The 12,504-nt window shown below is 51.6% G+C and overlaps 4 protein-coding genes across 4 annotated transcripts; all 4 read right to left on the bottom strand.

The window, feature by feature from the left end:
• Positions 1–348: 348 nt before the first annotated feature.
• On the bottom strand, positions 349–2,385 carry KD926_006088 (uncharacterized protein; the record flags this gene model as incomplete). Its single annotated transcript, XM_053099063.1, has 3 exons — positions 349–2,034; positions 2,085–2,295; positions 2,354–2,385. The coding sequence occupies 3 exons, from the start codon at positions 2,383–2,385 to the stop codon at positions 349–351; spliced, it is 1,929 nt and encodes a 642-aa protein (XP_052957150.1).
• A 2,710-nt stretch (positions 2,386–5,095) lies between these two features.
• On the bottom strand, positions 5,096–6,007 carry KD926_006087 (uncharacterized protein; the record flags this gene model as incomplete). Its single annotated transcript, XM_053099062.1, has 1 exon — positions 5,096–6,007. The coding sequence occupies one exon, from the start codon at positions 6,005–6,007 to the stop codon at positions 5,096–5,098; it is 912 nt and encodes a 303-aa protein (XP_052957149.1).
• Positions 6,008–7,286: 1,279 nt separating this feature from the next.
• KD926_006086 (uncharacterized protein) lies at positions 7,287–9,063 on the bottom strand (the record flags this gene model as incomplete). The annotated part of the gene is made up of 3 exons (XM_053099061.1): positions 7,287–8,159; positions 8,219–8,362; positions 8,437–9,063. The coding sequence occupies 3 exons, from the start codon at positions 9,061–9,063 to the stop codon at positions 7,287–7,289; spliced, it is 1,644 nt and encodes a 547-aa protein (XP_052957148.1).
• A 743-nt stretch (positions 9,064–9,806) lies between these two features.
• On the bottom strand, positions 9,807–11,764 carry KD926_006085 (multicopper oxidase; the record flags this gene model as incomplete). The annotated part of the gene is made up of 3 exons (XM_053099059.1): positions 9,807–10,887; positions 10,940–11,411; positions 11,485–11,764. 3 exons carry the CDS (start codon positions 11,762–11,764, stop codon positions 9,807–9,809), a joined length of 1,833 nt encoding a protein of 610 aa, XP_052957147.1.
• Positions 11,765–12,504: the final 740 nt, after the last annotated feature.

Here is a 12,504-nt window from a genome sequence, read left to right as displayed (position 1 = left end):
TGAGCATGGGTAATTTACCTGGGCTTGTGTTCCTGGCTTCCTGGCCTGGGCCCAAGAGGGAAAGATGGGGATGGTCGGGATTCTTGGCGCGCGGGTTGTTTGTGGCTTAAACAATCAGGCCCGCCACTTGGTCCACTAACGAAAGAAGATCTCAAAGTAGCGACGATTATGACCGACTTATTGCTCTAGTAGAATCCGATGATTCTATTTACTTAATATTGGACAGAAAGAGGAGGATTATTGAAAATTTGGGACGTTAATTTCAGTTCTAAACTACATCGTCGATACCTATCGGCATAATAAATACTATTTGTAAATGACAGCCAGCACATTGTCCAGCAAAAGCTCTTAGATCTCCCCCGTATTTCCTGATTGAATCATATTCTTCAAATAACTCAGTTCATCGATCATTTCTTGCATCGTTGCAGACTGGCTGGCAACGGTCGCTCGCCTGGAGCCACGGTGGCTATTCTCAGCCGTGGCAGGGCGTCCCTCGATCATTGAAAACATGTCGGCTTTCACCGCATCAGGGAAGTTTACCGTGCCGGCTTCGGGGCTTTTAGCAATCCCCAGAGCTTCTACCGGGTCCATTCCCCCGAAAAAAGCGGCATGTCGTTTGGAGTTCGTTTCCACATGATCCTCGTCATGAATGCACAGACCAGGGACATCAAGATCGGACGGAGAAAACGAAATGGTCAGACGAGGCGGAGGCAGATCGAAGCGGGGAGAATCGCCACCGAGGGTGGTAGGAGAGGGTTTGGAAGCCACGGTCAAGTGGGGGGTGTCGGGATCGCTGGTTTCGTTGACCGTGCAGTGATCATCGAGGTCTGGAACTTCCAGTCGGTCAATAATTGAGGGCGTTTGGGAGTCGTTATTGAATGTTAAAGAAGATGTCATTGACTCGGGAGAGATCAATTCCGTGTCGGTACTCCATTCGGAAAAGCGGCTTTGTTCGCATGGGGAGTCGATGTAATCCTCCGTTGCACTGAAATCCGAGAAATGGCTTCCGAAATTCTCAGTATCCAGTGCCCTTTCCCGGTCATCAAGGTCGCGCAGTGCCTCGTCCATGACCGACGACGGTGTATTAGGTAACGTTGGGAGTCTCTTCTCCTTGAATGTGAACGGAGTCGGCGTTGTAGCGTCGAGCTCCGATGGCATTGCGACGGTCGCAGTCCCTAAGTAGGGGTATGAACCCACAGAAGACTCCTGGGCAGTACGAGAATGCCTCCTGGGGCTGCGCTGGCCGCGAGGAGTCACGGATCCCGGGTTTGTTTGTAGAGTGAGGGGATTTTTGCGCGGAGTTCGCTCGTTATATGTGGGGTTCATGGCGCGCCGTTCTTGAATCGAGAAGGGCGCGACATCATGAGATTCAGCTGGGGCAGGGACCCAAGGGTTGTTTGCCATGCACTGGTGAGATGTTTCGGTTTTATACACGGGCTGCTTCCAACCTCCACGCGAACGAGGCCTAGACAAGTCCTCATAGCCCTCACTATGCGACGAAGAATATCCACAAGCGCCAAAACCGGGCATATTGCCCGTGCTTTGAGTGGGGACGCTCAACTCCGGCGAGGATGCATTCCAGTGTCGGAACGCAGCTCGCAGACCTCGAGATCTCGGAGGAGATACAGATCGAGCAGCTTTGCAATTAGGTTCCTTGGAGCCGGCGCGATTTCGAGCATTGGGCGTGGCACTGCCGGGCTGAGAGGATGCCTTGTGGGTAACAATGCCCAGGGGAGAGGCGTTAAAAGACCAAGCGGGCGTCGGTTGCTGTAAAAGCGGAGGTGACGTTCGGAGGCGATGAAGCTTGGGCTTCGGGGGGCGCCGAGGATTCATGTACTTATCCTCAGGATTCATGGTTCGCTGATCGGTCTTATTGGAGCTACAACTTCTCTCACGAGGAGTATGAGTCGGAATTGTGTCCGGCAGGATGATAGGAACGTGAAGAACATTGACCGGTTGACCGGGAAGGAAAGGACACTGCGATGTCACAGGCTCTGCCTCGTTGTAATATTCCACGTCGTCATCGAGCAAGTACTGTTCTCAGTTAGACATAGGATGATGCAGGTCTGAAGAGAGATACGAACATAATACCAATAGGTGCCACCCATTTTGAGCCCCCCGGAGCGTGCGGGGCCGATGTTAGTTGGAGATCCATCGCATATTATATCGGTGAATGTGTGACAGCCCCTCCAGTGGCCTGAGCCGATGCGTCTGTCCCTCTCCATATAATAGGGTTTGGAGAAATTATCCCACGAGCCCAAGAGCTTGACGGATTTGATATGAGGACTGAGGACACTAAATACAAAAACACATCAGTAAACATATCGGGGCCAATTTTAAGCATGCGACTCACAGCAGAAACGTCATCAAAGTGGTCGAAGACATGATGACAGTATGGTGTAATGTCTCGCGGTTGAATAAGATGAAAAAGTATTAAAGTATGAATAAGACAGTACTTCTGGCGCTAAAATGTAGCAGCAAAGGAAGGCTCGATAATAGGTAACCCGAGGAGTTGTGACCAAAGCCGTGGCTATATAGTAGAAGGTAAGGAACGAGAGTAAGGAACGTTGCCCAAGAACCAGCCTGGACAGAAATAGATCTTTAGGATATTAGTTTGCGCCTAAGGGCCAGAAGAGCCTCGTCGAGTATTCTTCAACGAGCACGGATAAAAGACAAAGAGTCAACGGCTGTGCCTGGCGGCAAGAAAAGTCGGGCGATATAACGGATTTTGTGGCAGAGAGACTCGAGCTAATCACAGATCCATAACACGTCGGAAGGAACCTGAGACCAACAGTCGCCGGGACTCCTGGAGATCAGTGATTCAGTAGACGCAGCGGCACAGAGGTTAAATTTGGATATCCCTGAGCCGAAGATGCTAAGAAAGACTGAGATGAGAGCCAATGGGACGGCGCGATGGCAGGTCAGAAGCGCTGACAAGGCGGATAGACGGGGTCGAGAACAATGGCAGGACAAGTGGAGGAGCCTCAGCGCTTGCTGCAGTTGTTGGACGTTTCGAGATGGGCCTCTTATATGATTGCACACGTGGGATAGGGTTGGGCGCGAAGAAGTTTTGAGTAAGCAGCGCCGTCAGAGGGAGGAGAGGAATAAAGTTCGGAGAGATTGAAAACTCGCTATGCCACTGCGAGAGACGGGGTTTATTAAAATTCAAACGGATCGAGGGAAGGAAAGGAAATTAAATAAAATAAAGAAAAATAAAATAAAATAAAAAGCGTTAGAATCCGTGACGGTTGATCAATTGAATTGATAGACAACCCCGGCAGCGCGCTTAGAAGAAATCCACAGGGAAATGCAATCACCACGTCACGACCGGGAGCAGGTTATCCCTGCAGGTCAGGGAGAAAAGGTCGGAGTTTCATCGCATCGGCCGGCACTAGTGAGCAAAAAAAGAGCGAAAACGATCCGATCCAAGCATGGTTCCTAGGAACCAGGCGATTTGATCAACCATTGAGCGGAGCCGGATCCGGCTGAGGTCAGGAAGAGTTGATCGTTCCTGGCGAACCAAAGTAGTCGGCGGGACTAATGTACCGCAGTGGAGTCCGAATGCGGAAAAAAAAAGTTGATGGATCAGAATCACAGCCAGCCATGCAGGTTTTGCAGCCAATCCGATGGTTCAGAGACCGTTCGGCGACGCCGTTGCTGGGTGGAAATTGCCTGCTGCCAGGATAATAAACAATCATCCTCCGCAGGGTAATCTCAGTGCCTTGCTTTCTCGTTCAGAACCTCCGGCCTCATGTCAACATGCAGCAGTCATCGAGAAAGACGATCTCGGGCTAATTAAGATAAACGAGGAACCGGCAAACACTATTAAGACGTGCTGCCAATTTGAGTTAGTGGTTTCCATCGTGCGAGCGAACATCTCCGTCGTGAAGTGGAAATTGGGAAGATTAAAATCCCCGCTTGCCTCTTCCGGAATAGGGAGGCCATGCCACGTGAGAGACACGTGCCGTTGACTCGACTTTTCTCAGATACCCACGAAGAAGGAATTCCTGTCTGTGTCCGTACTCCGTCCTCCGTAAGGACCTTCCCCGAAGGCGATTGTTTCATCATCGTGAGCATCCACGTCTCCTCGAGACTCCTCGAGTCCAGAGTTCTGACACTGCATGGAAGGCAGCCAAAAAGCCATGATTTGTCAATCTTCCGTGTCGTTCCACCCCTAGCGATACAATATCACACGGGGCTAGTACGACCCCACGGACCAAGGCGCGTCTATAGACCAGTCAGCTAACGAATTGCGACGGAATTACTCCATTAAGGGGTATGAGCAAATCACCGCAGCCATCACCACCACACGTCGATTAATCCTGGTAACTCTCTTTCTGCTACGGCTGACACCCTTGCCTGGCGCTGCTGACCTGCCGGGCAACCACATCGAATGGTCGCCGATCAAGGCCCTTGACAGGAGGCTTTTTACTCAGTTTAGCGTTTACAGTTTTACTCACCCAGTATGCCGGTCAAGGTTTGGTTGGATGGTTTCTTTTGGTCGTTAGCGCCAGGATTTCCCCTTCCAATCCCTTGGTTCCTGGCCTTCCTAGCCTCGCTCTCCTTTTCCCGACTTGTCGATCGGTAAACTAAACTTCGGTCACTGACCTGGCGGTGAACACAACTTCAGGGGGATGCGATAACGATGTTTATCAATTGTCGATGATTTGAATTCACCGCGATGGGTGCTACTCGGGTAAGGCTACGAAATAAGGGGGCGTAATGACAAAAAAAAAAAAAAAAAAGAGCTGGGATGAAGAAAATCGGACTAGTCCACCGTCGCTATATCAATAAACAAATCAAACACATCACATCCCTGCCGAATCCCTGTCCAGGTCCCTCGGCGGCAACCACGGCGTCTGCTGCGACAAGACTAATGTGGCCTGCAACAGCCCTGAGCGTCGCCCATTAGTCTTAAATATCAAAACGCCATCTTGCCTCGACTCCAGACACCTAGGCTGAGCACGCCATATTGCCTCCAATTGAAACACGTCCCGGAAAACGGCACCTGAGACTGACTCCGAAACACCTTCAGGAGATGACAGCAAAGAAACCCAAGCAAAAATAGAAACTGTCAAGCAACACGAAAAGGAGGTCACCGAGCGTCCGATTTGTCGTACTTTCGATTCACGGCGCCGAGCACACATTTCAGAATCCCCCCCGCACTCAAGGTCTGGCCAGACTTGCCCTTCCAGGGGACCGTGTCGACGATGTCGCGGAGGTGGTCCTGCTGCGCTCTCTTGCCCAATTCATCGTCCAATTCCTGCAAATATGCGCGGGCTGCGGCGTCGTTCCCGATTTGGAAGAACTGGACGCCGACCTGCCACGGCACCGCCCGACAGTAATCGAGCCGCTTGGCAACGTCCACCAGAATACTCTCCGCATCGTCCGTGAACGCACCGTCCGTGATGGCGATGATATTGAGCGGCTTCACAGGGTCGACTGGACCGTAACCTCCTTCCATACTCTCCACGCGGCGTAGATACGGGCCCAGAATATCGTGCAACCGCTTCCCAAAGGGCGTTGGACCCCACGGCTCAACACAGTTGAATATCTCACGCACGTCGTCAGCAGTGGTTATATTGGAGTAGGCGCCGCCAGTGGCCCTCGTCGCCTCGCGACGATGATTCAAAAAGTAAACGTCGATGCCATCCTGGTCGTAGCGCGTACAAATGGGTGCGATGGCGGCGATGGCGTCTTCAGCTTCTTTCCAGCGGCGTCCGCGCATGCTGCTACTGTCATCCACCACGAATATGGTATCGAATTCTCCGAGGAACGAATAGGCCGAGTCATCCGGTCGCGATGCCGCTGCTGTCGTTCCTGAGGGTTCGGGCGTGGCGTGCGACTCGTACGGTGGAGGTGCCCAGAGATTGGGGGTTTGGGGGTTTGATTGCGCCGGCTGAACGCTCGCTCTCTGTTGCTTTCCAGACATTCCTCGATCTCGGGGCTCGGGATTCATGCTTCGACTGGGTGCGAATCCGGTGGGTTTCGAGTGACGGTGACCCATGATGAGGGGTTGTCTGTCGATGAAGTGATGGATAGTTTGAAAGTGAGGCCGTAGGTCGTGGGTTGATACCATCGAAGAATGGGACAATGAGTACGTAGTCACTACTGCAGAAAACCCCAAAACAGGCAGGTGGGCAGGTAGGGCGATAGACAAACCACTCTCCTTAAATAAACGCAGAAGCTTCAAGCAAGAGGAAAAGGTCGAAAAGAAGAAAGAGTGATGCAACAGTGACAAAGACAAGCTATGACTCTAAGCCACCCTTCTCTCCGGAACATGTCGTCCTACCCACCATATATACTTCGTGATGACTTTGAGGCGAACGCATTCACTAATCTAAGGCAGAAACAAGGCATACATATTCGATCATTCGGAGGATTAATTCTACCAACCCACTACCTAATTAGTTAGTTGGAATATTTATCATCTAAGTGTAAACTTACTCTTGGAGAATATAAGCCCACAGCCCTACGTTGACTGACTCACATACATAAGGCTGATTTAGTACGGAGTATTATAGGCACCCCGACTATGAATTCCATACCTTATAGATCAAGTAATGGGTACTAGGTAGGTAGGTCCAGTATCCAGGGCCCAGGCAGACTTCCTTACCTACCTAGGTTACCCTAGTAAAAGAAAGTTCCTGCAAGATCCCACGAGTAAACGGAAAACATGCAGAAACTTTAGCTACACAGCCACAATACAAAAAACCTCACCCACTTCCTTGGTATGGATATTACATAGTTGTCGAACATTGGACAAGCAAGTGTGGAAGCCGGGGCGTTCAACGCGATAAGGCTGCGCCGCACCGGGCAAGTCAGGCGCAGCAACAAACGAACCGAACTTTCGCGGTTGGGTTGGGGTGCACTTCCTTTGCCCTGCCCGTGCACAGCCCTGTTCTACATTGCTCTTCTTTCTGGATAGTTAATTATTGATTTTACATATCTGGTCTTCTAGAGGCATTTCTTTTCTTTTTAAAAAAAATATATATATATTTATATATATATTATATATTCTAGAAATACAGTTAGTGTAGTTTCTAGCCATATTCGCTCTTCATCACAGTGTGCCTATAAACCATCACCCGGCGAACGCAGACAAGTAATTTCATCGTTACACAGAGGTGTCAATATGACCCAAGTTTGACAAGCAAGAGAGATAAAAAAGGAGAAAGAAAGCAAAGGTATCATTAGCGAGGTTCACCGCACCGACAAAAATATATCCACCATATGTAAAACTAAAATCATAAGAGCCAGAAAACATGTACGAAAGAATCAAAGAATCAAGGACCCCAGGTCCCTGTCAAGACCTTGTTCCCGGCAGTGGTTCCGCCCGCCTCGCGGAAGAAAACACCGTCTTCGCCGTCCTGTACGCCGTCGAACACGCCGGATTCAGTTTCTAGAATATCAATGAGAAGAAGAGCCTGGTCGATGCCCATGCTGTGTCCGATCACGTACAGACACTCGATAACCCATCTCCGGAGAGGATGATGTTTGCTCTCCGTGGCTCCGGCCAGGATTAACGGCCAGAGGAGGATTAAGCCGCCGAGGTAGTTCTGGCCTACGGGGACGCTGTCGAGGGGTTTCGTTGCCACGTTGCCGACGCCGAAATGGAAAGGCACGCTGTAGCAGATATCCATGGCCAACTGGCGGGTGGTGCTGCGCAGTCGACTGCAATGGCTTTGGAGTTCACTCGACACCGCCGCCGCCTTCGAGTTGATGGCGATTCGCCGGAGACAGCCTAATATGATCTCGCTAACGATGATCCGGGAACACCGGTATTGGTTCCAGGTGTGACAGAGCCAAAGGTCACGGTAGATGTGATAGCGCCCGCCGTACGGGGCAGGACCGCTGCCTATCCTCTGAGCCAACAGGTCGGGGTTCGGGTCCTCGATACTTGTGTAGAGAAATTCGGGCGGAAGAGCGGCAATCCAGGCCATCAGTTCCGCCTCAATAGTATACGCTGTAGATAGGATCTCCTTTTGGTCCGTCAGGATCTTGGCGTTGATATCTGCCCGGAGATTGGACAGTCGGCCGGCAATGCTGATCAGGCGATCGCCATATGCCTCTGACTGTGGGCGTAAGAACATGGCAAGCTTTGAGCATTCGAGCACTGGCTGGGGCACGCGAGCCCCTTTCTGTAAACAACTGATAATCTATGGCCGATGCATTAGCGGATGCGTGTGCCTAAAGACATAGCAAAGAGGTGACGTACGATTTGAAATCTCAGTTGGACAAAGAGCTTCAACCCGTCCTCATCCTGAAGTTGTTCAGTACCACGCAATTCCAGTAAGGCAGCAGCCCCGTAAATGTGATTCGTCCATTTCTCAAAGCTTCGGAGAGTCCTACTCGTGATGACCTGCTCGCTGTTAGCCCCTTGTCCCCACCATTATTTTGAACGCGTCCATCAAGAATAACGCCCGGACTCCTTACCTCGAAAATTGCCAGCAATAATACTGCCGCAAGAGTCGGATTCGACTTAGCTTCTTCCTCGTCCGCGACGGCCGAAGTCAACAAACCCAACGCATGACCGTACTCCTTCTCGGCGGCAATTTTCAACTGCGCAGACTGCCTGATACGCGAGAGCATCGCTGTGCCCACCGAAATGATACAGGCATTTAAAGCCTGCTCGCTCGGCGTAGCCCCAGAAAGGGAAAAGACCTCAGTGGAGCCTTCGGACATTCGAAACACGCCCGGCCAGGCATGGAAGCGCAGAAAGAAACAGACGGCCTCATCCTTGGTGAACTGATAGGACGGTTGAAAGTCAATAGGGGAAGATTGTGGAGTCAGCTGCTGCACCGTCACCGGTGACAGCTGCAGATCGGGGGAAGCATGATCATCATCATGATTATTATTGAAATCGGAGACGTCAGTATCCGTTGAGATCGAGACCGGACCAGGACCAGGACCAGGAAGACCCCGACCCCTTTTGTCCGATTGGGGACTACTAGTGGTCGAGGATGCCGTGCGATGGGCGGTCTTTCTGGCCCGACGACTGGCGGCCGTCGTCGTCGTGGTCTTGGCCTTGCGGACTACTTGTTGGCTCTCATCGCGGAACATTAGGGACAGTTCGTCCCGATAACCGGGACATACCCGGTTGCCTTTGAGGCATTGCGAGCAGGTTGGTCGGCCCTGGTCGCACCGGATCTTTCTCGATCGACATTCGCCGCAACCTTTGCTCGGCTTCCCGCAGAAAACCATGTTCGGTTTTCTAAGCGGAGAGGGGAACTTTCAAAAAATGACGTGTTACAATAGGGGCACATCCAAACCCGGGGGTGGACACCTCAGATACTCGAACGGGTAACCAGTGCGAGGTCGGTCGCAGCGACTAGTTAGGGCCTGCAGGCGCCAACAACTTCCTGGTGCTTGATACACAGCAGACTCAGCATGGATGTAGAGCCATCGAGACAGGCACCATCCATGCCCACCGGCCGTGCAGAAATGATCGAGAGAGGAGATGAGAGCTTGTCACTCGTTATTGTCACGGCCAGGAGAAGAGGAGAAACAAAGAGGACAAAGAGAGACAAAAGAAGAGGAGGCGCAGTTCCGCTTCCCCGCAAGAGTGGATCGCACATGACTAACCAAGTAACCATGGACGAAGGGGGAGCGCATACTTGTGCATGGTGCCTAGCTGACTCAGGTTATGCAGGTTGTGCATCCCGTGCGGTTTTTTATCGATTTGGTTATTATTCATTATTGATTATTTATTAGTAGGTATCTGGGAGAGATGCGAGTCCCTCTGGGTCTATAGAGTTGTCATTACATACATCAGATAGATTTCATTACCCCAGAAATCAATTTAGTCATGCCTGCGTCTGCTCGGATTTGAATCCCGACGAATCTCGGTATTCCTCAGGGACCTCGGGCCATGCGTCCACACCGTCTAGTACGGCCAAAGCCATACCCCCGCTGTAATGAACCTGGATGTGGCAATGCAACAAGAACGCCCCGGGATTGATCACCTGGTATCGGATCGCCAGCCAGCTATTCCCTGTGGCAGCCCCAGGAGTGATGAAAGTATCACGAATCTGCGGGGTTTCGAAGTTGAAACTCTCCGGAATTAGCTCCGCGGCCTCGGCCACAGACGTATAGTTCCATTCGCCGTCTCCATGGCCAATGACGAAGAATTTGTTGGAGTGCTTGTGGATCGGATGAGGGGGCTGGAGCGTGCTGACCATGTGGAAGATCAAGTCGACCCAGGTGCCGTTGTTGGTTTGGATGCTGAGATCGTGTTCCGCGTATGAGGGATCGAACAGGACCGGAGACTCTTCCTCAAGGGAAAGAGGATAGCTGGAGTTGCCCATGGTCCAGCGGTATGATGTGCCGTAGTGGTCAATAGTGAGGACATGCGTCTGGGACACCTCCTGAGATGGTATCTCCACCTGGAAGGGAACCCACGCGGTCTCATCTGCAAGCATGTAATTTTCCGATATGACACCTCCGCCGACATTGATCGACGGGGTAGACGAATTTGTCTGGGTGGTATGAGTCGTATCGTAGGACATTATAGCAGTAGTGTTGATAATCTGAGTGAGCCCGTGGTTTGCCAGACGAACGGTGTAATCACCCGCCGGCTTATCAAGTTCGACCAAGACGGAATAACGAGCTCCATTAGGGACAGCAATTGCATCAGTAAAGACAGGCTCGACGTATCGTCCGTCGACGGCGTAGACGTACATGGGATGCTCATCAATGGCGAAAATGACCGATGAAACACCAGCCGCGCTGATAAGATCGTAACTGGCATATCTTGAATAGGGCTTGACGAGTATTGTTTCAGTCGGGCCGTCAGAGGGAGTACAACCCGAGAAGACCGATTGGGGAAGCGCACTCATGTTGTGCTGGTAATCGCCCTGGGCACCTGTATTCACAGGCGGAATGCACCTATATAGTCAGCAGGGTTTAAAACACTCATGATCTCACGCCTTTCGCATACCCGATGTCAGTTATGTTACCGCCCAGCACTTCCTTTCGGGCGTCGGATAGGAGCGACATCAGGTTGTTTCTACCTAAGCAGCTTATCGACCCCTTGCCGTTGATCAAGAGAGCGTTGGCACACATCGCGTCCAGTCCCGACACCTGCTCAGCATCCCACAGCTCTTCCGATGTCAATTGTCGCCAGTCCGACAGGATGATCGGTGTAGTCGTGTCCTCCGCTTTGTGCATGGCAAGAAGAGACTTCTTATCTGTGGTGATCCGTCCGAATGGCCTTGTCACCGATCTATTCGGTCGTATGTAGATAGGCCCGTAGAATCCATCTTCAAGTTGTCCCCGTGAGTGAGCATGATACCAGTAGCTCCCGTACTCTGTCGCGCGCCATTTGTAGAGGAATTGACCACCCGATGGGATCAGTTTCTGGGACAGGCCCGGCGTTCCGTCCGACCACGGTGTGTTTATCTGGGGGATCCCTGCGAAGACAGAAGTTAGAAACTAAGCAACTAGATCCTCTTAGCATAGTAAGGCTAGGGCGAGGAAACTCACCATGGAAATGCATTGTAGTCCCTTGAGGAAGCTGGTTGACAACCATAACCTCCACATCATCGCCCTGGTCCACCTCAAGCAAAGGACCGGGGAATTGCCCATTGGTAAGGATTGTCTTCCGGGTTGTACCCGCCGGTGCCCAGTCCTCCCACGTCAGAGTGAGATTAAAGCGCACCGTGTTGCCTGTGGCCTTGACCCCCTGGTCCGACGCATGTGCCCATGATATCAGCGACAGGAGCAATGTGAGCAACAGAGCTATCCCATGGCTAAAGAAAGCCATCCTGAGCCAAATCGAATTGTGAAGGCGAAAATTGAGGGGAACGGCTGCTGCCACCTCCTGGCGGCACCCGTGGTGTATTTATACGCGCGAGACATTTCGAGAACGCTTGCGGAGGAACAACCGGGGCGAGTATCGTGTTGTTAGGATGAGTTGGGTTGAACGTGGATCCCAAATTACCCCTTGTGCATTCATAACTGAACGGATTCGCAGCGGCATGCCAGCAAACTTGTTGTAGAGAAATTGATGGTAGAGCAGAGAGGTGGAGCTCTATGGAAATGGGGCCTGTGGTATTTTGGGCGAGGATCCCTTCCCGCTTTGGCTTTCCTGCAGGAACCACTTCTTGGCCGTCTTGACAGAGCTGCCACCGCATTGTTTACTTCTGCATCTTCTGGTTGGCGGATGAGAGAACCACCATTGAGTGCCGAGTGCTCTCTACATCCGTGCTCTGGTGGATCGGCAGTACTCAGAAGTCATGATACGAGGCAAGGGACAAAGAAAAGAGAAAAACGGCACTAGGTAGGGAGGTTCCACCGCGATGGCGATCCACACCAGCTCTCGTTATGATCTGTAGCCAATTGGCGTGTACCATTTAAAGATCGTAGAGAAATCAGCAACGAAGACTACAATCTCCCCTCTCCCAAGTGCAGGATTTATCGATACCGTCGGTTCCGGGTGCGAATAAGAAACCAGACCCCGCTTCAGCGAAGAACTTTTTAAGCCAGTTCCTAATCTCCTTGCGT

Source organism: Aspergillus affinis (genome assembly GCF_023601865.1).
Source record: "Aspergillus affinis strain CMG 70 chromosome Unknown NODE_30_length_300691_cov_86_450199, whole genome shotgun sequence".
In the NCBI taxonomy this organism is placed as follows: Eukaryota; Fungi; Ascomycota; class Eurotiomycetes; order Eurotiales; family Aspergillaceae; genus Aspergillus; species Aspergillus affinis.
The sequence above is the reverse complement of the archived record's forward strand: the minus strand, read 5'-3'. Positions and strand labels throughout refer to the sequence as shown.